The sequence below is a fragment of the Choloepus didactylus genome, chromosome 19 (assembly GCF_015220235.1).
Source record: "Choloepus didactylus isolate mChoDid1 chromosome 19, mChoDid1.pri, whole genome shotgun sequence".
Lineage (NCBI taxonomy): Eukaryota > Metazoa > Chordata > Mammalia > Pilosa > Megalonychidae > Choloepus > Choloepus didactylus.
The window spans coordinates 54,760,130-54,786,468 of record NC_051325.1 but is presented as its reverse complement, the minus strand read 5'-3'; the positions used below and the strand labels follow the sequence as shown (position 1 = coordinate 54,786,468).

Below are 26,339 nucleotides of genomic sequence, written 5' to 3'. Positions count from 1 at the left end.
TGTTGGTGGGGGCATGTACTGGAGAGAATGAGTGATGGGATGAGTGTGGCAGTGTGTGTGTACAGGTGCGTACGTGATTATGGAAATCTGATGGGGCAGTGAGCTGGTGAGGATGGGCGTGTTTGGGTGAGCGTGGCAGGGTGTGTGTGTGTGTGCAAGGTGAGCGCGTGTGACTGTGAAGGTGGAATGCTGGTGGGGAGCGCGGCTGCAGGGCGCGCGCGCGCGCGCCAGGCGGGGGGCGCGTGGCCGGGTGGGCGCGCGTGGGGGGCGCGCGGCGCGGGCCGGGGGCGGGAACACTGCGGCGGCGGCGGCGGCGCGGACGCGGCCCCGCCGCCCCCCGTGGCTGGCGCGGCGCGAACAGGGGCAGCGCGGAGCTCGGGCCCATGGTGCGGCCGTGTCCGTCGGTCGGGCCGCGCGGGCGGCTCCGCGCGTGGCCCGGCGCTCGCGAGCTCGCCCCCTCGCTGCGGACCCGGCCCGCCCGCTGTCGCCGCCTCCTCCCCCGGGGCGGCGCGGCGCCGGCGGGCGGCAGCGCGGAGGCCGGACCGGGCGGCGGCCCAGGCGGCGGCTCTGGGGGCGCGGTGGCCAAGGCGGGCGGCGCCGCGGATATGACGGACAACATCCCGTTGCAGCCGGTGCGCCAGAAGAAGAGGATGGACAGCAGACCCCGCGCCGGGTGAGCGGGGCCCCGGGCCGGCCGCCCCTCCTTTGTCCGCGCGGGGTCGGGAGCCTGGAGCTCGGGCCGGCCTGCGCCGGGGCCTGACAGCTTGGCGGCGCGCCCGCGCTCGGCGCCATTGAGCCCCGGCCGCGGCGGGGAGGCGCGGGGAGAGGTCGGGGGTAGAGGTCCGCTCTCAGCTCCAGCCCCGGGAGGGTCTCCCCGCCGGATCCCGTCCCATTTAGGCTCTAGTGCGCGGCTGCCTGCGTTCCCCTGCCCACCTTCCTTTAGAAACCCGGAGAAGCCGGGCCCGCCCCGGCGCTGTTTACGCGCGCGCGGAATTAGGATCAGCCATGCCTTTTAACCATTTTATTGTCTCATGAGTACTGCTGGTCGTTGTAATTACGATTTGGTCAATACCAAACCCTGCTCCGCGCGTGGAATTTCCCTCGGGAGCCTAGATACGCTGTTTATTTGGGGGGAGGGGGAGGGAGGCCGCCCCCGCAGACCCGCCTCGGGGTCCCAGTCCCCAGGGCCTGTGCTGCCACCACCTGCGCCCCGGACGGTCGCTTTTCCCTCCCGGTCCTGGGTGGTCCCGAACCCCCTGGCGCAGGAGGGTGGGAGGGGCTTCTGGAGCGGAGGGGTGACGCCCTCCCTCTGGTGGGGCAAGGAGCACCCTGGCAGGGGCCGGGGCTGCCACCCGCTCTGCCCTCCCGCCAGCGGCAGGAACCGAGCGCAGCCCAGGTGTGGAAAAGACGTAGGTTTTCCTTTGCTGGGAGGGAGAAGACGAGCTGGTTATTTTGTGCCGGACAATCTTTCTGTTCGGTGCTTGTCAGTGAGCCGTTGGGGTTTTGAGGGCTGTGTGCAAGCGACATACCTGGGAGTGAGAGGAGCTGGTTAAAATGCAGATTTCCCGACCCACCAGTCAGAGCTCTTGAGGTGGGGCCTGGGGTCGTGCATTTTTCGCAGGTGGTCCAGGTGAGGCCGAGGCCCCCCCGGAGGCTGAGAACGCCAGCTGGGCGGGGCCTGAGGCCTCCCGGGCCCGCCCTCGCCCTTATCCGGCTCTCTGGGCGCTTCTGGGCGCTTCCTGCGGTCGCCGCTTCTGGTAGTGTCGGCTGCTGGAATAGGAGATGCGGGGTCGGCGGAGGATGGTGGGTCCCCTCCCCCCGGTGGCCTCACTAGTGTCAGGGGAATTAAAAAGAAACAACGGAATTGATGCCAGCTACCATTTTGTGGGGCTTTGTCTCCGGCTTCCCTGAATCCTCCGATGAGGTGTCTCATTGATGTCACACGGAGGGTGAAACTGGAGCCCAGGGAGGTGAAGGACTGCCGGGAGCAAGCTGCGCAGTGGAGAGCGAACTCAAGATGGACCCCAAGAGGAGCCTCTTCCCCTTCTCCCGCCACCCGCTGTTTCTTGTGTTTTAATCCTGGCTGATCAAAGCTGAAGAATAACAGTTAACCTGAGCTCTTTTCCTGGAACAATGTCCAGCACTTAGTACACCCGCAACAAATATTTTAATGGTTAATATGATCCGCGGACACTAAAGTCTTGTAATTATTCATTCATGCCCCAAACAATTATGTGTTGCCCCCTATGTGTAGGGGCTTTGCCAAGTGATGGACATGCAAAGATGAACCCAACCAGCCCGACTCAACCCGGCAGTATAGTGCAATCACCTGGGGAGCCTAAACCGCCACCATCCCCTGCCCCAGTCCAGACCAGTGCAGTAAGACTCCCGGGGGGTGGGGTATGGGTATAAATATGTATCTGTTAAAAAAGCTCCCCACATGATTTTAATGGGCACTCATGACTGAGAACCTTGATTTAGTGGGTGAACAAAAAACACGATTATTTAAAAGTGATAATTATAATAGCTGTAGGAACAGCTAATATGGGGGCCCAGGGGAGTGGTACAGAGAACTTTAAAAATAAAAGTTTCTTTTTGGTATTGGTATGGAGGATCACACCCCCTTTCGAGTTTGCCAGCTTTGGAACTAATTTTATTTCCTGAATAGTAACACAGATTCAGATTCAAGTAGTGTTTTCCAAGTGCCAGGCATTTGCATATATGTTGTATTTAATCTGCATTTTTAGGAGTAGTGACATCAAGGTGTGAATCCTGGCATTTGGGGTGTTTGGAAATGCTGTTAGAAGCACAAAGAAATGGCGAAGCTTCTTGAAGTAGATATGGGTTGGGGGTTAGAGGGAGAAGAAACTGTGTGATGGGTCAGGCAGTAGGGCACTTGAGATAAATGACCTTATTTTAATCTCCACAGGACCCTATGAGTTTGGGGGGTTAATTTCCCATTTCATAGATGAGGAAACTGAGACTCAGTGTTGTTAAATACTTTGTTCAAGGTCGTAGAACTAGTCAGAGAGAGAGGGTCTGCTCATGGCTAGTAGTAAAGCTGCAGGATGCTTGGGGGTTTTGTGTAGAAATCCCAAAATGTGGGTGCCACGTGTCCCAGGGAACAGAGTATAATTACCTCTGGAGTCACTCAGCGTGTGTTAAGACACGCAGTTCATTTGAAGGAGGAAGCCAGGGGCCCCAAAGCCCTTCATTTCTCCCTTGAGAAAGTTACCACATCCTGATGTTGAGAAAACCATTGAAATGGTTTAGTTAGGAAGGAAGACATTTGCCCCACATTGTTGGAAACCATTTTCTGATGTCACTTGCTTTGCTTCTGATTGGATTTCTGTTGTTCTGAAACACCAGGGATGGGCCGTCAGCGTGGATTTGGGAGTTAGGGAGCTGGGTCCAGTCCCAGGTTCCACCACTTAACCAGCTGTGTGACCTTGGAAAAATTACTTTGCCTCTCTGGGTGTCAGTTTCTTCACCTGTAAAGCGGGATTAAAAATCATCCCATCTGCTTTATACAGCTGTTTTGAGGCTTAATCCATGTAAAGTTTAGAACTGTAAATGCTTAGTAAACCTTAATTGTTTACTGTGGTGAACAGTGAAAACTGGGTCTTTTGCCTGAGGTTTGCCATTGGGGTGCCTCTTTGAGAGGAAGTTGCCTTTGGTGGTGGGAAGTTAGAAAGATTATGGTCTGAAAGCTCTTGTTTGATCAAACGCAGGAAAATGTATAACTCTGTAAGTGTTCTATCCAGGCTCTGGTGTGACATTGTAGAAAGGGTAAGAAACACAGACCCTGAGAATCCTGAGGCTTTACCTTCTCTTAATAATAATCCTGGTTTCTGTGGCCCAAGTGGATAAAGGGCACTTTGATGTTTGATATGTTTGTATTTGGGGAACCAGGAACTTTTGGATATGAACTGGGGTGAGAAATAAGAGCAGAATATTTAGGTAAATATATATATAATGCACAAGTTTGTTTTTTTTTTAACAGCTGTATTGAGGTATAATTTATATACCATTAAATGCATCTATTGTAAGTATGCGACTCATTGAGTTTTTGGCTAATTTATAGAGTTTTATAACCCTTAGCCCCAATCCAGTTTTTTAATATTTCCACCATCCCCCCAAATTGCCTGTTTGTAGTTAATCCCTGCTCTCACCCCAGCCCCAGGCAACCACTGTTCTGCTTCCTATTTCTATAGGTGTGCCTTTTCTGAAAGTTTCATACAATACGGGGTCTTTTAGGTCTGGCTTTTTTGCCTTAGCACAATGTTTTTGAAGTTCCTTTTTATTGCCTAATAGAGTTCTGCTGTATGGATTTACCACAATTTTGTACCATCGTGGACATTTGGGTCTTTTCCACCTTTTGGCTACTGTGAATAACGCTACCATGGAAATTCACGTCTTTGTGTAGACCTGTGTTTTCACTGCTCTAGTCTACCATGAGTATTTGAGACCCAGTGGCTCAGTCTTTCCTTTATCTTGCATGATAGCACTTTGGGTTCTCCCACCTCATCTTTCTCAATCCAGCTATTAAATGTTGGATTTGGTTAAGATTTTTCCCTGGACCCTTACCTCCCTCTGCCTCCTCTGTGGGTGAGCTCATCTAGCTCATCCAGCTCATCCTTGCCCCGGCCTCCGTGGCCATCTTACCCAGGGACCCCAAACCATGCATTCTCCTGATTCCTCCTCTCAGTCTTTCTAAAACCACACCCAGGGTCTTGCCCCCACCACGAGCATGGTCTTCCTTCTTCCCACGTTGCCATCTCAGGGAATGGGGATGCTGTCTGTTCAGTGGCGGATCTTGACACATAGACATCATTCTGGTTGTCATCTTCTCCCTCACTTCCTGTTGCCAATTCCTTCACCAAGAGCTATCAGTTTGGCCCCCTGAATTTCTCTGGAGTCTGTCCGCATCTCCCTCAGCACTGTCACCATCCCATTCATTGTCATCATTGTCATCACTTGTCCTCCTGTATCCCTGCTGTTGACCGTCCAGTGGGGCTTCTACCTTGCAGCCAGAGCAGATGTAACCAGATGCAGATCCGGTCATGAATATTTTCTGCTTAAAGTCTTCCAGTGGTTTCCCATCTGTAAGTCCTTGCGGTGCTCTGGCCCTGCATTGTCCACCATGGTAGCCACTAGCTACATCCAAATGTAACATAATGCAATAAAATTAAAAATTCAGTTCCTTAGTGGCACTTGCTGTATTTCAGTGCCTGATAGCCACATCACTGGATGGGGCAGATATGGAGCATCTCCACCATCACAGAAAGCTGCTCTGGCCCCTGTCTGCTTCCTGTCTCAGCACACCCTACCCCTCCTCCTCGTGCAGCCACTCTGGCCTTGGCTCAGGGTCTCCTCCTCCCAGGCTCCCTACACATGCAGGGCCTTTGCACGTGCTCTTTCCTGCCCTTCCCCGCCCTTCCCCTTCCACTAAGCCTCAGCTTGGATCTCAGCTCCTCAGGGAGCCTTCCCTGATGTGCCTGACTCTTGGAGCCTCTCAGAGTACTGATCCTCATCTTTCCTGGACTTGTCATAGTTACAATTCTGCATCTGCTTGTATTGTATTGATTGGGAATACCATGAGGTCTGGGACAGTTACACTTATTCACCAATGCACAGAACTTGACACAGAATTAATGCCCGGAAAATACTTGTTGAGAGAAAGAACGATTGAAGTCAGTCTCCAGATTTATAGAAGGGTAGTAAAACCTTTGCTCCTAGGAATAGGGATAGGGGAACCTTTTCTTGATGGACCAGGCACCAATCTGTTGAATGTTCTCAAGTTGTTGCTCACCTAATCTTCTGATTATGTCTCTCCCTGGCTCGAAATTCCACACCAGGTGATGGAAGCAAGTCTGCGTGTCTTAACCGTGTGATTTGAGAGTGGTGGAGGGGTGGATGCCTGTGGACTTTGGGGGAGCAGGTGCCAAGAAAAAGGAGCAAAGGATGCCGGCAAGCAAAGAGAAGACATTCTGGAGCCCCTCATTCATCCTTTTCTCTTTCCCTTTACTGAGGGGTATCAAGTTAGATGGTGTTTGGGCTTGAGATGGCTTAATTTTCATTCAGTCTTTAAGGATGAGATCTGAACTCTGGTGATTTGTTTTTGATGGACTTATTTATGTGAAAAATATTGTGAAGGTATACTAATAAAGATGCAAGCTGGCATGTGTTTAATGGAAATGAATAAAATAATATGAAGACCGGATTGTTCCAGAGGTTACAGGATGGCTGGTGTGGTTGGTTGAATAATCCTTGCACCTCCCCACCCTCGCAAGATCCACGATGTTCACATCCTCATGCTCGAAGCCTGGAACTATATTTCTTTATATGGCAGAAGGGGCTTTGCAGATGTGATTAAGTTCAGGACTTTGAGACAGGGAGATTATCCTGGAACATCCAGCTGGACCCAATGTAATAACAAGGGTCCTTACAAGAGACAGGCTGGAGGATCAGAGGCAGGGAAGGGGAAGTGATGATGGTAGCAGGAATCATAGCCAGAGAGAAAGATTTGAAGGTGTTCTGCTAGCTTGACGGTGGAGGAAGGGGCCATGAGGCAGGAGATACAGGCAGCCTCTAGAGCCTCCAGAAAGAACACAGCCTTCCCGATATCTTTTTTTTTTTTCCTTGCAATTTTATTAAGATATAGTCACATACCATACAGTCATCCACAGTATACAATCACTTGCTCATAGTATCATCATATAGTTGTGCATTCATCGCCACAATTGATTTTTGAATATTTTCATTACTCCAAAAAAAGTAATAAAAATAAGAATAACAGTAAAAAAGAACACCCAAAACAACCCATCCCCCCCTTCCCACCCTATTATTTATTTTTTTATCCCCGTTTCTCTACTCATCTGTCCAAACACTGGATAAAGGGAGTGTGAGCCACAAGGTTTTCACAATCACATGGTCACATTGTGTAAGCTATATAGTTATACAGCTATCTTCAAGAATCAAGGCTACTGGGTTACAGTTCAGCAGTTTCAGGTATTTCCTTCTGGCTATTCTAATACACTAAAAACTAAAAAGGGATAGCTATATAATGCATAAGAATAACCTCCAGAATGGCCTCTCATCTTCATCTGGAATCTCTCAGCCACTGAAACTTTATTTTGTTTCATTTCTCTTCTGCCCTTTTGTCCAGAAGGCTTTCTCAATCCCACGGTACCAGGTCCAGACTCATCCCTGGAAGTCATCTCCCACCCTGCCGCCATCTTGATTTTAGCACCGTGAGTCCCACTCTGACCTCCAGAACCATGAGATAATAAATTTGTGTTTTAAGGCACTAAGTTTGTGGTAATGTTTTACAGCAGCAAAAGGAAACTAATGCAGATGGGTGTGGACTGTAGACCTTGGATTTTTGCACCAGGCTTCACATCCCGTGCAGGCAGTTGAGGCCCAGATAGGAGGCCCCTGCCTGGGTGGACACAACAGGAGCATTTTAAGGCCTAGGCTTAAATTTAAGTCTACATGGTCATGTTCCTCATTACTTGACTATGGAACAGAAAGACTCATAGTTATTTAGGGTCTGCAGTGTTTTGGCTCTGAACCACTGTTTTCTCATTCATACTGCCCTTTGATATCGGTGTTTCTTGTCCTTGTTTTAACGATTGATAAGGAAACTGGGCTCAGAAAGGTTAAGTAATTGGCTGACGTTGCAAATGATCGGCAGAATCAAATTAGAATGCAGGTAAGTCTGACTCCAAATGAGGAGAAATGGTGCTGGCTTCTTTCACAGGCAGCCAGGTTGCCAGCCAGGTGTCTGATCAGCTCTGCCCCCACGATGTAGGTTTTCTTTGTTAAATGGGTTGTTTTTCCCTCCAATAGCAATGAATTCCTTTTTTGGGGGGAAGCAGGATATAAAATTTGGGAGTGACAGTTGTTTAAGGTGTGTGTGTGTGTGTGTAAATACACACACACATACATACATTCACAGAAAAGAAATAAAAAAGGTACGTCTATTTTAGACTATAAGTTTAAATACCCTGGGCACAACATTGGCTTTTTGCCTTGTGGCTGAGAGTGGATTCTAGGGTCTGCAGACTTAGGATTAGGTACCAGCTTTGCCATTTTACTGTCTGTATGACCTGCAGCCATTTCCTTTGCCCCTCTGTGCCTCAGTTTCTTTTCCTGTAGAAAGGGGTTATAGAGAGAGTTCCCGTGTCCTTGGCACGTGCATGCAGGGTAGCGTGTGAGCACTCAGAGAATGTCAGAGGTTGCACCTGTCATGGTGTGGAGGGTAGGGCCACGTGCCACGTGGGTTCCTGTCCCAGTCAGCACATGCTCCCCTTCTTTGTAGCACTCTGTAGAGGGTCTAGTTTAGGAAGAAGCCAGAGAATATTCACAGAGGACTGGAGTCCACTAGAAGCTCTCTGGGACTCCAGAAGCAGCTATCGTGTTATGGTGCCTCCCCTTATAGGGCCGCTGGAGGCCCTGTACCAGGTCTGCCAGAGATGCAGTTTTCACTGTTCGTGTGAACTAGGAAATATGACAAGTGGGGAGTTCTTCCTATGGATGCCTTTATTTAATTTAAGGGTCTGAACTTTTTACTGATATTGTCACTTCTGACTTGTGGTGTTAAAGTGCCCTTTCTCTTTTGATGTGATAGAGGTGATATTAGGCATATATAGTACATAAGACTGTGTGCTTGTGTGTTTAATACTTTTTAAAATTGAGGTGAAATTCACATTAACATAAGATAAACCATTTTAAATAACCACAATTCAGTGTTATTGAGTACCTTCACAAATATTGCACAACCACCACCTCTGTTTAGTTCCAGAACGTTTCATCACCACAAAAGAAATCCCATACCTGAGAGCAGCCACTCCCCATTCCCCACTCCCCAGCCCCTGGCATTCTGGTTTGCTCATGCTGCCATTATGCAAAATACCAGAAATGGATTGGCTTTTATAAAGAGGGTTTATTTGTTTACAAAGTTACAGTCTTAAGGCCATAAATCGTCCAAGGTAAGGCATCAACAATTGGGTACCTTCACTGAAGGATGGCCAATGGCATCCGGAAAATCTCTCTTAGCTGGGAAGGCACGTGGCTGGCGTCTTCTTTCTTTTGTTCCCAGGTTGTGTTTCAGAATGGCTTTCTCCCAGGGTGTTTCTCTCTAGGCGTCTGAGGGGTATTCTCTTAGTTTCTCCCAGGCAAACTCTGGAATAGCAAAAGTCTACTTTCAACGGCCATCTTCAAAACGTCTCTGTTGGTTGTGGCTCCAAAATATCACTCCTAGCTGCTCTGTGTCTGGGCCTGTGGGGCTCTTTTTAAAGTGCTCCAGTGATCCAATAAAGACCCACCCTGAATGGGTGGGGCAACACCTCCGTGGAAATAATCCAATGAAAGGTCTTGCCCATGGATGATTGAGTCACATCTCCATGGAGACACTGAATCAATAGGTTCCAACCTAATCAACACTAATACGTCTGCCCCCACAAGATTGCATCAAAGAATATGGCTTTTTCTGGGGGACATAATATATACAAACCAGCACACCTGGCAACCACTAATCTGGTTTCTGTCTCTATGGTTTTGCCTATTCTGTACATTTCAGATAAATGTTATAACATATGTGACCTTTTGTGTCTGGCTTCTTAGCATAATGTTTTCAGGATTCAACCATGTGTGGCATTTATCAGTACTTTAGTGCTTTCTATGGCTGCGTAATATTCCATTGTATGTAAACCCCACGTTTTGTTTATCCAGTCACCCTTTGATAGACATCTGGGTTGTTTCTGCCTTTTGGTTATTGTGAATAGTACTGCTGTGAACATTTGTGTACAAGTACCTATTTTCAGTTCTTTTGGGTATATACCTAGGAGTATAATTACTGCCATATGGTAATTCTGGGTTTAACTTTTTGAGGAACTAACAAACTTTTCCACAGTGGCTGCACCATTTTACATTCCCACCAGCAGTGTTTGAGGGTTCCAGTTTCTCCACACCCTTGCCAATACTTATTCTTTTCTTTTTTGTTCTTTTTTTGCTTATATCCATCCTGATTGGTGTGAAGTGGTATCTCATGGTAGTTTTGATTTGCATTTCCCTAATGATTAATGAGGCTGAGCATCTTTTCATACTTGTTGGCTGTTACTATATAATTTTTGGAGAAATGTTTCTTCACCTCCTTTGCACATTTTTAAATTGCGTTGTCTTTTTGTTGAGTTGTAAGAATTCTTTGTATATTCTGGATACTAAATCCTTATCAGATATATGATTTGCAATTCTTTTCTCCCATTCTTAGGTTGTCTTTTCACTGTGTATATGTTAAATGTTCTTTGTTTGACAGGATGGAGGGAGTATTGGGTAGATATCCTATGGAGATGTGTTGGGGGGAGGGCTTTGGAGGGGCTATCATGCTGGTCAGTGAAATCCCAGAGACCCCCAGACCTCCCCCTCTTCGTGGTAGAATGAGGAGTTACAAAGCAGTTTGCTCCCCTTGGATGAGAACAGTCAGAACAAACTTGGCTGTGGCCCATCTGGAAGGGCTCTCTCTGTTCTCTGCCATCTGACCCAGCCACACCCGTGCCTCCGTTTCCAGTCATGGAGTCCTCTGCCATGGGCTCTGTTTTGTGCTGACCAAAACCAGACCAAGTGGCGTCTGTCTCCATGGAGCTCACAGGCAGTGACTCCAGGGGCTTTGTAATGACAGACTGAGATCAGGACTTTGGAGGATGGAGTGGAGACCCCAGAGTCACACTCTAGCTGGCCAGTGCGGGGAGGCCCCTGATGAGGGAAGGAGGGTGGATTTTTGACCCTGAACCTCTCCTTTGCCAGCAACACATGGAACAAGTTGGAAGGAAGTGGTAAGGCGTTGAAAAATCTGTCCTTGGACTTTTGGCCATTACTTATCAGAACAGAAAGATCTTTTAATATCATTGCCCAAGATGCAAATGATGAGCTCCAGTGATTGGGGCTGGCCATATTTATTGCAGCCTTTGGCAATGGGTGTGAAGTGCCACCAGCTTCCCTGCTTACATAGAAAATGAGGGGACTATGTTGGACTTAGAAAGGAAAAGACTAATTGTAACTAGTCTTTGCACAGTTGACTTTACACAGTTCAAGATGGTGCTGATTTTATTACTAGTGTCTGTTTTCTTTCTTTAGTGTGAGATTGGTATGTGTGTTCAAAGGTTGGCCAGTGGGAAATGTCACCAAAGATCATTTAGGTGGTTCACAGCCAAACATGTTTTTATGGTTTCTTCTGTTGGTGCCGAGTGATACTTGTTTTCTCTTTATGTTAATGATAGGATGTTTCCTCTTAGAATATGTTTAAGTTAAAAAAAAAAAAAAAAAGGCCAGTTTAAAGAATAGTATGAAGTAAATAGTTCATGGGGTTTGTAGAGATGCCCCAAGTCATGAGTGACATTTAAGAAGTAGTGGCTTATGCAGTAATGCTGTCTACTTGGAAAATAAGCTGGATGATCTAGTTGTGCTAACACGTTTGTATTATATTTTGCCAAGTTATCCATGAAAAGCATAATTTTAAACACTGGTTAGTTTTCCAGGCTAATGTTGCTTTTACTTTGGCCTCAGCAGAGTTTGAGGGAATTCTGGGAGAGGACAGTTGGAAGGAGCCCCGTGGAAGGTCCTGATGGGAGGAGGGCTGTGGGGGGGCTGTTGGAGAAGCAGACTGGATGCTCTCCCGCATTCCCAGTGCAGTCTCCGTGGCATTTACTGAATGCCAGGGGAGAGCCCATTTGCTCACACAGCGTCAGGCAGCGAAATCACGGAAATGACTGCCAACCCCAAGGAAGCAGCAGCATGTACCTCTCCTAAAATGGCCTGGCAGGATCTCCTACCACCGCGGCGCAGTTTGCTGTGACACAGGGTGGAGTTGGGCCTGGTCAGCCAGCCTTCAGGGCTTCTCAGCTGTGGCGGTACTGACATTTGGGGCCCAGTGATTCTCCTTTGCAGGGCTGTCCTGGGCAGTGTGGGGCATTGAGCAGCATCCCTGGCCTCTGCCCACGAGATGCCAGGAGTACCTGTCACCCCCCCCCCCCCAGTGGTGACAACCACAAATGTCTCTAGACATTGTCACTGTCTCCTCGGGGACAAAATTCCTCCTGTTGAGAAGTATCGGGCTAATGAGTGTTCACCAAGAGTGGCCACATCCCTTATTGCCCTTTGAAGGCACCTGATCCTCTTTAATACAGAACAGCAGGGAAAACCTGTTGGGTGAGAATTTTGTGTTTGGACTGTTGTTCTTGGCAGTGATTCAGCTTTCTGATCTAGTAGCTGAGGAAGCCTTCAGCTGTTGGAAAGTGTCTCGCTTATCAAATTTTGGCAGTTGTAGTATCTCTTCATTTTATTGAAACCTTTATTTTAAACTGATGTTGATGAGTTTTCTAGCAGTTTTATTTAGACAGTCCAGGCTTACACAGTTGCAGAGCCGTTTGGACTGGAGCCTACCTGCTCTGTCTCCTTAGGAAGAATCTAAAATGTGTCCCAAGCACTCTGCCAGGCAGAGGCACCATGCCCAAATGTTTCCTTTTATTATTATTATTATTATTATTTATTAGAGAAGTTGTAGGTTTACAGAAAAGCCATGCAGAGAGTCAGAGTTCCAACAACCGCCCACCTCCACCCTGCGCCAGTTTTCCCTGTAATTAACACTCTGCAATATTGTGGTGTGTGGTGCTTTTGTTACAATTGATAGCATAATATTATTATAACTATACTATTAACTCTAGTCCATAGTTTACATTAGGTGTCACTGATTGAGGTGTATAGGTTCTATGGTTTTCAAAAAAATTTTTATCCTGGTAACATATATACCACCTAAAATTTTCTATTTAAACCCCTTTCAAATATACTATTCAGTGGTGTTAATTACATTTACATCATATTCTACCATCAGCACCATCCATTACCAGAACTTGACAGTCAACACAAATAGAGCTTCTGTAACAATTTAAGCATTAACTCCCCATTCCCTAGTCCCACCGTGGCCCCTGGTAACTTGTATTCTAGGTTAGGACTCTATGAGTTTGCTTATTCTAATTATTTTATATCAGTGGGATCATACAACATTTGTTCTTTTGTTTCTGGCTTATGTCACTCAACATGTCTTCGAGGTTCATCCATGTTGTAGCATATATCAGAACTTCATTCCCTTTTACTGCTGACTAGTATTCCATTATATATATATATATATATATATATACCACATTTTATTTATCCATTTATTGGTTCATGGACACTTGGGTTGCTTCCCTCTTTTGCCAATTGTGAATAATATCACTATGAACATTGGCGTGCAAATAATCTGTTTGAGTCCCTGCTTTTAAATCTTTTTTGGTATATACCTAGAAGTGGGATTGCCAGGTCATATAGTAATTCTATACTTAACTTTTAAAGCAGATAATTTTTTTTAGTGAAATTTTATTAAGTTATATTCACACCCCATACAAAACATCCAAAGTATACAATCACTGGCTCATAGTATCGTCGCATAATTGTACATACATCCCCATGATCAATTTTAGAACATTTTCATTACTCCAGAAAAGAAATAAAAAAGAAAACTCAAATCCTCCCCTATCCCTTATGCCCCACTATTATTGACCCATACTATTGGTGAGGTACATTTGTTACTGTTGACAAAAGAATATTAAAAAATTACTGCTAATGTAGTCTGTAGTTTGCAATAGGTACATTTTTCCCATATATCCCCCTATCATTAACTCCTTGTAATAGTGTAGTATGTTTGTTCTAGTTCATGAAATCACTTTTTTTATATTTGTGCAGGTAATCACAGACATTGTCCATCACAATATTCACTGTGTTATACATTTCTGTGTTTTAACCTTCAACTTTCCTTCTGGTGACATACATGACTCTAAACTTCCCCTTTCTACCACATTCACACTCCATTCAGCACTGTTAATTTTTCTCACAATAGCATGCTACCATCACCTGTATCCATTTCCAAACGTTTAAGTTCAACCTATTTAAACATTCTGTAATATTAAGCAACCGTAGAACAGATAATTTTTGGCATGGGGAAAGGAATTGGGGGCTTGTGAAGCTTCAGTGATTTGGCGATAAGTGTGGATGTGTTCTGTGGTGGAGGGCAATTATTAGCAGAAATGATGTGATGGGGAGGAAACTTCTAGAAAGTTGAGGTAGGCTGTGGTCTCCAAGCCTGAGAACTCACCTGTTTGGCATGGGGTAAGCCAGATCAGCAAAGTGACACTCAAAAAGCAGTTATACTCACTACACCAAAGAAAACCAGCATTTAAGAATCCGAGCCTTGGTTTTTGGATACTTCAGAGGATTGCTGGCCACTTTAAAAGGTATACGGATCTTAAAGCCGTGTACATTCACAACAAGCTAACCAAAATTAATAGTGTGAAGAATAAAAATAGCTATTGTTGATTCATTCACTCCCTAAATGTTTATTGGCACTCACTATGTCCGTGGCACAGTTTTAATGTTGGGTATAGCAGGAGACATGAGAAACAAAATCACCACTAGTAAAAATTGTGCTAATTCTGTTGATTTCTTAAATGCTGGTACCACTGGGGTATTTTAAGTGGGTTACCTGTGGCATCCTCACAGAGCCCCATACTGGGTGCACGTTCTAGGAAGTGGAGGCTTTAGGGTTTAAACAAAGAGCCCAGCTCGTGCCTTCTTGCCTTGAGGTCTCAGCTCAGTTGTCTCTCCAGGGGGATTTTCCCAGACCACCCATTCTAAAGGAGCCACCCCCCGCCCAGTGCCATAGTCTTGCTTGCATTTTTACTTGTTTTCTCTTCCCTCCCTGCCCACCTGCAAAATGCAGGCTGCATGAGAGCAGGGCTCTTGTTTGTCCTGTTCGCACCTGTCCCCAAGTCTAAGCCAAAGACTGGTACATAATGGTTGTTTAGTAGTTGTTTCCTCATTAAATGAAAGAGTGATGAATGAATGAAAAAAAGAGCTGGTTGGGTGTGTCTGCCTTCAGCTTTATTCTGAAATGTTAATAACTCTGAGGGGCATGTTTAAACCTTCTAAGTGAAGGTTAGTATTGAGTAGTGGAGTAGAATGAGGAAAAAGTACTGAACTGACTTCTGCACAGAAGAAAGAGAGAGTCCAGGCCTTTTTTCCCTCCCTCTGTCCTTCACTTTTATTCGCATAGTCTGTGGCTTCAAAGAATCAGCCACAGAAACAGCTATGTGCCTCTTCTCAGAGGCCTGCACTACAGATTTCAGATTGGTCTGCGTTCTGGTTTACTAGAGCTGCTGTTATGCAAAATACCAGAAATAGATTGGCTTTTATAAAGGGGATTTATTATGTTACAAATTTACAGCTCTGAGGCCATAAAAGTGTCCAAACTAAGGCATCAATAAGAGGATACCTTCACTGAAGGAAGGCTGATGGCGTCTGGAACACCTCGGTCAGTTGGGAAGGTGCATGACTGGTTTCTGCTGGTCCTCGGCTCCCGGGTTGTGTTTCAAAATGGCTTTCTCCAAAATGTTTCTGGGCTTCTGTCTCTCTTAGCTTCTCTCTCTCAGCTCCTGTGCATCCTTGTTTCCTTTTCCTAGAGCATTTCTTTCTAAGCGTCTGCAAGTCCTCTCTTAGCTTCTCTGGGGCAAACTCTGGGCTTTACCTCTTAGCGTCTCCAGATGTCCTTCTGTCTGCTTTTCCAAGCATCTCCAAGCGTCAGCCTCTGTATCTGCTCTTCAGCTCTCTTAAGGAATCCAGTGAACTCATGAAGACCCACCTTGAATGGGCGGGGTCCACACCTCCATGGTTATAATTTAATCAAAGTTCTTACCCACAGTTGGGAACACCCAATCAAAAGATTCCATCCTAATCAAAAGACTAATAAGTCTGTTCCCACAAGACTGCATCAAAGAACGTGGCTTTTCTGGGGGACAAAATATATCCAAACCAGCACAGTCCCATATCTGCTTCTTGGCTGAGGTGCCCCCGTCACAGTCCTCGCTGGCTCCCAGCAGCTTCTGCAGAATAGCTGTGTCTCTAAGATTTCCAGCAATTTCGAGAAATTGCATTAACTGGGTCTGAGTCTTCATCAGATAGTCACCAATGGCGTCCTGAGTAGCTGTGGGCTGCTTTGTGCCAAGTGATGGCTCATGGGACCAGGACGTTCCTAGGGAAAGAACCCTGTTCAGCCAAGCCCTCTGCTCAGAGAGGGCCAGCGTAGCTCAGGAAGGATGGGGCATCCTCAGCTCAGAACCCTGTTGGAGCGCTTTCCCCAACCCTGCGGCCCAGCATGGGAGGTTTAAACCCTAGAGTTGTATTGTTTTCCTCTTATGTAGGTAATAATTCCTGTTCTACAGAAGTAATCATTCCTGTCATAAGGTAATATACAAAAAGTTAAAAACATTGTAGCTAGAATTATTTAAATCCCTACCTCTCATTGTGAATGTTTAAGCATGTTCCTTGTGATCTTTATTGAATGGCTGTTAAATGACCTTGTTTCTTTTCTTTGTGTATGTGGGTGCATTTTTGCCTTATTTTTTTTTATTTAATTTTTTTATTATGGATATATATATATAAGCATAAAATTTGCCATTTAACGATTTCTATTTATACAGATCAGTGGCATATTACATTAAAGATATTGTACTACCATCACCACCATCCATTACCAAAACTTTTTCATCACCCAAAACAGAAACTCCGTACCCATCAAGCGATAATTCTTCAATCTCCCCTCTCCCAGCCCCTGATAACCGCTAATCCACTTTCTATCTCTATGAATTTGCTTATTCTAGACTTTTCATGTAAGTAGAATCATATTTTAGTTCATTTTTGCTATTATAAATAAAAACTTAGTCTATAGAGGATGTCTTTTCACTTTTTAAAACTCTTTATTTTGAAATAACTTCAAATTTACAGGAAAGTTGCAAGCATAATTAAAAAGCAATATATAGAACTCCAACATCCCCACTCCCCATATTCAAATTTACCAACTATTAGCATTTTGCCACATTTGTTATATCGTTCTATCAGTCTGTCTGTCATCTATCTGTCTATTTTATAGGGTATCTCTTGATGCATAAACCTTTCCCTACATTTTGGAGAATCTTCATAGGTGAGATTCCCAAGTCTCACTGGATTAAATGGAATGTGTGTGTGTTCAGGGGCTCTTGCTGCATATTATTAAGTGGCTTTTGAAGGGCTCTGTCATTTTACACCCCATGTAAGCCTGAATCGCCCCGTGTTCCAAGATCAATATGTGGGCTATGGCCTTCTCCACTTGCCATTTAAATTTTGTGGTTTTTTTGCCAGTGCATGCCCACAAGATTTGAGAAGTTTTGAAAAAGAGAGAATGAAGTAAAAGCCCATGCTTTCCTTTCTTGGCCTTCCACAGAGTGGGCTTCCTATAACTAATATGTGAGATGCCGAGGGTGGAGGAAAGAAGGGGCTCAGGCTGACCGGAACATGGCCCATATCATGTGCTGGCCTGCACAATTAACGGGCTGTAAGTGTACTTGATGAAATCACCTGCACATGGTGGCGTGTTTAGGAGTTTAAATATGTTTGGGAGCATGCAAACATGCAATAAATATTTGTTGCATGAATAAAAGAAAGCCTTTCCACATAAAGTTTCTGATGGCAAAGCTGTGCATAGATGACAGGATCAAACACAACAATGTCTGGCTTCCCTACAAAGGGTGGAGGTTTGCAGCACGGTTTCTGGAGCCCAGAGCAGCATCCCCCTGAGGCAGTGAAGTTTAGGAGAGGTGTGGGCATGCTACCTGGAGAGCATCCTTGCACACCTGAGCTGTCATCCTACTAGATCCTTAGCACCTCCACTACCTGTTTGTAGAGGTAAAGTCCTTCCAAGGAACAGGTAACTGTAACCTCTGTCATTTTACAGGCGCCTTTGGAAACATCTCCCATGGCCTCTCTGGGTCTATCAGTGCCATTGCCATGCCCAAGGTGGAGTGTGCTGGTTTGAATGTATTATGTCCCCCAGAAAAAGCCATATTCTTTGATGCAATCTTGTGGGGCAGACATATTAGTGGGGATTAAGTTGCAACGTTTGGGTTAGGTTGTTTGCATGGAAATGTGCCCCACCCAACTATAGGTGATAACTCTGATGAGATATTTCCATGGAGGCATGGCCCCACCTATTCAGGGTGGGCCTTGATCAGTGGAGCCGTGTAAATGGGCTGACAAACAGAAGGAACTCAGTGCAGCTGCAGCTGTGAGTGACATCTAGAAGAGGAGCTACAGCCAAGAGGGACACTTTGAAGAATGCACAGAAGCTGAGAGAGTAGCTGCAGACGAGAGACTTTTTGAAGATGGCTGTTGAAAGCAGACTCTTGCTCCAAAGAAGCTAAGAGAGGACAAATGCCCCCAGAGCAACCGAGAGTGACGTTTTGAGAGAGGAGCTGTGGCCTAGAGAGGAACGTCCTGGGAGAAAGCCATTTTGAAACCAGAACTTTGGAGCAGATGCCAGCCATGTGTCTTCCCAGCTAACATAGGTTTCCTGGACACCATTGGCCATCCTCCATTGAAGGTACCCGGTTGTTGATGCGTTACCTTGGACACTTGATGGCCTTAAGACTGTAACTATGTAACCAAATAAACCCCCTTTATAAAAGCCGATCCATTTATGGTGTTTTGCATTCTGGCAGCATTAGCAAACTAGAACACTGGAGTGATACTTAGCAGCAACTGATGCTGCCCAGTTTTCCCTGGGAGCAGGAGCAGAGTGGAGTCTGGGAAAGGAGAAGGGTTTCTGCTAGAGGTGGTTGCTTCCCAAGGTTAGGCTTGGCTCTTGAGGATCCTGGGGGTTTAGGAGTGTAGACTTGAACCAGTTTAAAAGGTACAGAAATCAAAACATGGCAAAATCTATCTCCTTCCTACCCTCATCCAGTTAGCTACTCCATGCCCTCCTGAAGTGCAGAATACTGTTAACACTTTCTTCTGTGTCATTCCTGAGAATTTTAAACATTTACCAAAAAAAAGTATATATATATTTTTTCTCTTTCTGTATAGATAGGTAGGTATGGATAGCTAGACAGGCATAGATAGGTATAGCTAGGTAGCTATAGATAGCTAGACAGGCACATATACACCCAGATTTTCCCTTTTTTTATATATGTAATTGGTAGTTCACCTTACATAGCACAATATGTTTTTTTTCACTTAGCAATAAAATCTGGGAACTCATTCCATAGCAACACATAAAGAGCTGCTTCATTCCCCCACCCCCCACCCCCTTTTTTAATGGTTTTGTAGTGTTCCATTGAATAGATGTACCATAGTTTATTTAACCAGTCTCCTACCTGATGGACTTTTAGCTTGTTTATATGTTTTGTTATTATTAGCAATTCGCAGTGAATAATGTTGAACATAATTCAAGGTTAGGCTATATGGAATATCTTGAAGCCCTTGGTCAAAGTGAATACATGTTTGTAATGTTGACAGATATGGCCAAAGTTGTGCTTTTAATTTTGCATAATATTTGAAAATAAAATCAGATTTTAAACCAGCACTGAACAACCAAAAAAGGAAATCAAGAAAACAATTCCATTCATAATAGTAAACTAAAACAATAGAATATTTTCAAAAAATTTAACCAAGGATGTAAAAAACTTCTACACCTAAAACCACAAAAACATTATTGGAAGAAATTGAAGATCTAAATAAATGGAAAGTCATCTTGCATTCATGGATTGGAAGACAATATTGTTAAGATGTCAATATTATGCAAAGTGATTTACAGATTCAGTGCAATCTCAATCAAAATTACAACAGCCTTCTTTACAGAAACAGAAAAGCCAATCACCAAGTTCATATGGAGGGGCAAGGGGAATAGCCAAACCATCTTGAAAAAGAAGAACAAAGTTGGAAGACTCACACTTCCTGATTTCAAAACTTATTACAAAACTACAGTAATCATAATTAGTTTGGTACCAGCGTAAGGACAGACATAGAGACCAGTAGAAGAGAACTGAGAATTTAGAAACAAACTCACACGTCTGTAGCCAACTGATTTTTGACAAGTATGCCAAGTCCACTCAATGAGGAAAAAATAGTCTCTTCAACAAATGGTGCTGGAAAAACTGGGTATCTATATGCAGAAGAATGAAAGTGGACCCCTACCTCACACCATATAGAAAAAATAACTCAAAATAGATTAATGACCTAAGTATAAGAGCTAAAATTATATAACTCTTAGAAAACAGAGGAGTAAATCTTCATGACTTTGGATTTGGTATGAATTTGTAGATTTTATGCCAAGAACACGAGTAACAAAAGGTAAAATAGATAAAATGGACTTCATCAAAATTAAAAACTTTGTGCATCAAAGGACATTATCAAGAAAGTGAAAAGACAGCCTACATAATGGGAGAAAATATTTGGAAATCCAATATCTGATGATAAGGGTTTAATATCTAGGATATATATAACTCTACAATAAAGAAAACAACCCAATTTAAACATGAGCCAAGGACTTGAATAGACATTTCTCCAAAGAAGAAATGGCCAGTAAGCACATGAAAAGATGCTCAATGTCAAAAGCCATTAGGGAAATCAAATCAAAACCACAATGAGATACCATTTCACATCCACTAATATAGCTATTATTAAAAAGCAGAAAATAAGTGTTGGTGAGGATGTGGAGAAATAGGAACCCTTGTGCATGTTGGTGGAAATATAAAATGGTGCAGCCACTGTGGAAAACAGCTTGGCGGTTCCTCAGAAAGTTAAACAGAATTACCATATGACCTGGCAATCTTCGTGTCCAAGTAAAAGACTTTTAAGCAGGGACTTGGACAGATATCTTTATATCAGCGTTCACAGCAGCATTATTCACAATAGCCTATGGGTGGAAGCAACCCAAGTTCCCATCAACAGATGAATGGATAAGCAAAAGATGTATATACCTAACAATGGAATATTACTCTGCTGTAAAAAGGAGTGAAGTTCTGATGCATGCTACAATGTGGATGAATGTTGAAGACATCATGCTGAGTGAAATAAGCCAGACACAAAAGGACAGATATTGCATGACCTCACTTATATGAAATAACTGGAATCTGTGAATTCATATGTAGAGAATGTAGATTATAGGTTACCAGGGACTGGGGAAAGGGGTGAATGGGGATTCAGTGCTTAAGGGGTGCAGAGTTTCTGTTTGGGGTGATGGATGGTAATAAAGGCAGCAGAACATTGTGAACGTGATTAACACATTGTGTACTTGAATTGTATACTTGAATGGGTTAAAATGGAAATTTTTGTCATGTATGTTACCAGAATAAAAATTTTTTTAAAAAATGGAATCTGTTGCTCACAGTTATAAACTGAGTGCACATCACAGTCGGTCTCATGTTTGTCTAGAAGAATTGGAGGGTCTGCGTGTTCCTGTGTTGCTGCAGCCCACAGGAGCTGGGAGCAACCACTTCTTTCCCACAGGGTCTGTGCTCCTCAGGGTGCCCCCTCCCCACCAGGCCCTGTTTTTATTTTTGTTCATTTAGAGAGAAACAGATGAGTGAAGTGTGAGGGAACTGAGAGCTATTTCCTCTTCTCTTTGTGAACAGCACGAAAGGTGGGTTTTGAAGGATAGAGGATGGAGGGGAGCATTCTAGAAGCAGATTCTCTAAAGTATGGAAGAGGAGAGGAATGGTGTTGTCCAGGTAGACAGTAAGAGACAGGAGGCCAGAGAGACCTTTGTGGCCCAGAAAGTGGGAAGGGCTTGCAAGAGAAAGTTTGATGCGAACCGAGGCTTGCAGAGGGTTTGGTTCACTGCAGACAAGTGGGCTAGTGTGGCTGAGCAGGGTGCAGGAGCAGGCCTGCCTTCTTGACCTTGGCAGACCTGGGAGGGTTGGACTTGAGTCACACAATATTGAATCATCATGGTGGAGGAATCACACATTGCTGGGCAGCAGGAAGGCCCAGTGGGAAAAGACTTGCAGCGGGAGAAGTAGGGAAAGGAGACCTTGCCCATCCCTGGCTGTCCCCTTCTCCCCAAGAGAACTGTGGTTAACAGTGTGAGTGAGTGTTTCTCAAGATCCCCCCTCATGCATATGCTAACTATTTTTATTAAACGTGGAATTGTAAAATGCATTTGATTTTGCTTTATGCATTTTCTTAGTCACCTGGACATCTTGCCATCTAGCTCTGTCAGTGAATGTGGCTCCACCTCATTCCTCGCTGGCCGCAGGTTCATTGTACAGGGGTCCCTCCCTAATGGGCATTTGGTCACTTCCGTGTTTTTGCTCTCTCTGATATCGCTACTATGAGCCTTATGCTCTCCAGTACCGGTATTTTTGTAAGATTCATTCTTCTAGATACATTTGCTAGGTCAGAGGGTCTGAACTTTACAGTGAAAGAAAAATTACCACATTGACTTGGCTTTTTTTTTTTCCTCTAAGGGATTTATCCCCATTTTTCCTCCAGTCAGCATTTCTGTGGCCAGACACACATCAGACTACAGTGAACTGGCTTCTTTACATCCTTCCTGACTTCAGATTTTATCTTCTCCTGAGTTAAAAACAAACAAACAAAAAACTAGCCATTTAGACAAATTTAGAAAAAGAGCAAAACCTTCCCTTCACACCTCCCCTTTCACTCCTTCCAACTCCCCTGTCTACCCCGATGCATCTACCCTTAACAATTTGTATTACATTCCTCCAGGCTTGCCATCCAATATGGTAGCTACTAGACATATGTGACTGTTTAAACTCATTAATTCAATTAATGATTTAAAATTTGAATTTCACATTTTTTTATTAAATTCAGTTTTATTGAAATACATTCACACACCATACAATCATCCATGATATACAATCCACTGTCCACAGTATGATAACATAGTTATGCGTTCATCACCACAATCTATCTCTGAACATTTTCCTTACATCAGAAAGAACCAGAACAAGAATAAAAAATAAAAGTGAAAAAAGAACACCCAAATCATCCCCCCATCCCACCCCATTTGTCCTTTAGTTTTTATCCCCATTCCTCCACTCATCCATACACTAGCTAAAGGGGGTGTGATCCACAAGGTCTTCACAATCACACTGTCACCCCTTGTAATCTACATTATTATATAATTGTCTTCAGGAGTCCAGACTGCTGGGTTGGAGTTTGGTAGTTTCAGGTATTTACTTCTAGCTATTCCAATACATTAAAGCCTAAGAGGTGTTATCTATATAGTGCATAAAAATGTCCACCAGAGTGACCTCTCGACTCCATTTGGAATCTCTCAGCCACTGAAACTATTTCGTCTCATTTTGCATCCCCCTTTTGGTCAAGAAGATACTCTCAGTCCCACGATGCCGGGTCCACATTCATCCCCGGGAGTCATACTCTGCGTTGCCAGGGAGATTTACACCCCTGGGGGTCGGGTCCCACGTAGGGGGGAGAGCAGCGAGTTCACCTGTCGAGATGGCTCAGTTAGAGAGAGAGAGGGCCACATCTGAGCGACAAAGAGGTCCTCAGGGGGAGACTCTTAGGCACCATTACATACAACTTTAGACTCTCCTTTGTGGTAATGAGCCTCATAAGGGCAAGTCCCATGCTCGAGGGCTCAGCACATCAAACCGCCAGTCCCAATGTTTGTGACAACATCAACACCAGTCCAGGTGAGGATGTCCAACACATCCGCACCTTCCCCCAGATCTTCGGGGCTGGGGAGGGGGAGGCTGTAAATATATTTTTTATTGTCTGCCCAAATTACTCTAGGATGTGTCACTATTTCACTCCAGCCTATACTAACCTACCGTATCTCACTTCCTATTCAAAGTTCCATGCAATTGTGGTGTCTGAACAAATCGACTGTAGAGTTGTACCGTTTAGAAAATTTAGATCCTGTACTGAATTTCACATTTTGAGTGTTCTGCATCCACATGTGGCTGGTAACGTTCCCCATTGAGCAGTGCAGATAAAGAACGTTTTCATCGCAGACATTTGTTGGGCAGTCTGGAGCAGGGTGTGCCAACCTCAGCACTGTGGGCATCTGGGGCAGCTCCTTCTTTGTGGCGGGGCCTGCCCTGTGCATTGGAGGATGTTTAGCAGCATCCCAGGCCTCTACCACTAGATGCAGGTGGCACTCTCCCGGCTGTGGCAATCAAAAATGTCTCCAGACATCACCCAGTGTCCCTCGGGGGGCACAATTTCCCCTCATCGGGAACCACTGCCCTAAACTATTTTTTCCACATTGTTTTCAATATGTCTTTGCATTCTTCCTGGATTTCCCCAGTCTCAAGGTAGAGACTGTCACTTCTGAACTCTCTAGCTTCCTTAGAGGTTTGTACGTCATGCAGGCAATTCAGCAAATATGTACTCAGTGCCTACTGGTTGGGTGGCACCGAGGGCAGAGATGTGCTCTTCTGGGGAGGGCAGCTCCTTGTTAGTTTAGTTACCTTTTCCAGATACATTGTTCCCTTAGTGTTTCCCCCATAATATTTGCTTTTCCTTTGCTTTTCGTGCAAATTGCATGAATCCACTGTACCGTCTGGTCAGCAGGCTTTCAGCCATCAAGACCTTTATTTGTTTCAAATAAAGTTTCAAATCATAGGAAATCCCCTTTGGTTTTTCTTTGTGTACATGGTCTAAACTGGAAGAAGTGCAAGCTAAATTATTTCTAGCCTTTTATCTTAATAGAGGTAAAGAGCTGTTGCTATCCACAGGTGAGAGAGCTCTTTCATGGTTTCTTTTTTACCTGAAAAATAACTTAAGAGAAATCATATCCACTATTAATTGAGAAACTCTTATGGTCCAGGCACTGTCCTAGGCCCTTTATATATATTTATAAATTCTCTAATCTTCATACTAATTCAACAAGGCAGGTCTTATTGTCATTTTACAGATAAGAAAAAGTGGGGAGCAAAGAAGGTGAGTGGCTAGCCCAAAGCCACAGCCAGGATGGAGCAGGGCTGGGATTTGCACCCTGTCTTTCTGGCTGAAAAGCCTGCGTTCCTTCTTCTAGCCACATGGTCCTCGTGTTTTAAAACTGCAACTCCTGCCTGTAGATTTTACTTCATGTTCTTGGCTAATTTCTCACCTTAAAGGGATCCTGTTTTGTAGCCCATCTCCCCAGCCTGTCTAGAATGGGACATAGGAGTTACTTTGTCTCAGGAAGTGACAGACAACTCGTTTTGGTGTTCAGAAACAGCAGCAATCCATGATGCCATGGTGACAGCTGTGACAACACAGCTCCTTGGCAACTGTCCCTCCTGAAGCTCGGGGGCTGAAGTCCACCCATTAGACAAACAGGGCGGTGCAGGTATAAATCTATTCACTGAGAGGGAGTCTGGCTCACCTCTTGAGTTTAGATAGCTATGGGAGAATTTGGCCACTTGTAGTGAAATTTGCCACCAAGCCCAAGGCTTCTGCTTCAGGACAGTAGTTCCCAAAGTGCTGGCGGCTGATGGCTCGGAGTGCTGCAGTGATATAGTTTAAATAGTTCATGGACCGGAGTTAGGTCACAATGAGACATTTAGCGTGACAACTATTCCCTCTTTGTATTTTCTTTCAATATTTCTAACCCTTGATAATGTCTCTGCAATAAGAAAAGAGAGGGAGCAGATCAGGCAGCGGCTTTGGGCTCTTAGCCACAGTTTCCAGCTATAATTTAGTAACATTGTTTGGCTTTTCATTGTGTTGATTTTGCTGTTTGCCTTCTGCTTATGATACTGGTCTTGCATTATGGTCTCCATTTGAAGTTACTTTTAAAAATAAATATAAGTCAGTCATTATAAACAAATGTTAAAATAAGATCCAGGGTAGGGTTGGTTGTTCATCCTCTGCACCGTTTACATTCTGGCCCAGATAATCCTTTGCTGGGGGGCCGTCCTGTGCCCTGGGAGATGTTCAGCAGCATCCCTGGTCTCTCCCCCTCAACATGCCTTAGCACCCCCTCCTCCAGTTGTGACAGCCAAAAAATACCATATATCTCTCTGGGTGGCAAAATTGCTAGCAACTGAGAATCTTTGATAGAAGTTATGAAAATTTGGCCTGAATCATGGAAGTAGAAGGAAGTACTTGGATATCACAGAAATCATGTGTGTGGTATGAAAATGGCTGAAGTTTGGGAAACCTTGCTTGGATTCATTTCCCTTGATTGTGAGGCCCACATGCTGATGTTCAAGTGTGTATCCTTTGGCATAGATACCAGTTCAGGAGTCAGCTGGAAGGAGCTGTCTTGAAGAGCGTGCTTTAGAGCAGCGCCGTCCCACAGAACTTGCAGCCCTGATGGCAGTGTTCTGTATCTGGACAGTCCATTCTGGTAGCCACTCGTGGCTATGGAGCACTCATATTGTGGCTAGAGAGAAGGGAGACTGAATTTTTATTCTGTTCTTATTAATTTAAAGCTAAGTAGCCACATATGTTGGACAGCACAG

At 44.7% G+C, this 26,339-nt stretch overlaps 1 protein-coding gene across 2 annotated transcripts in view; it reads left to right on the top strand.

Moving 5' to 3' along the window:
* The first annotated feature begins 334 nt into the window (after positions 1-334).
* The window catches only part of ATP9A (ATPase phospholipid transporting 9A (putative)), a 137,125-nt gene continuing 111,120 nt past the window's right edge, over positions 335-26,339 (top strand). Inside the window, exon 1 of one of the 2 annotated variants that reach the window (XM_037812485.1) lies at positions 335-673. In XM_037812485.1, coding sequence (XP_037668413.1) covers positions 384-673 — 290 coding nt within the window. In that variant the 5' untranslated portion in view covers positions 335-383. The remainder of the gene's footprint in view (positions 674-26,339) is intronic. The other variant, XM_037812484.1, reaches the window with a different exon arrangement.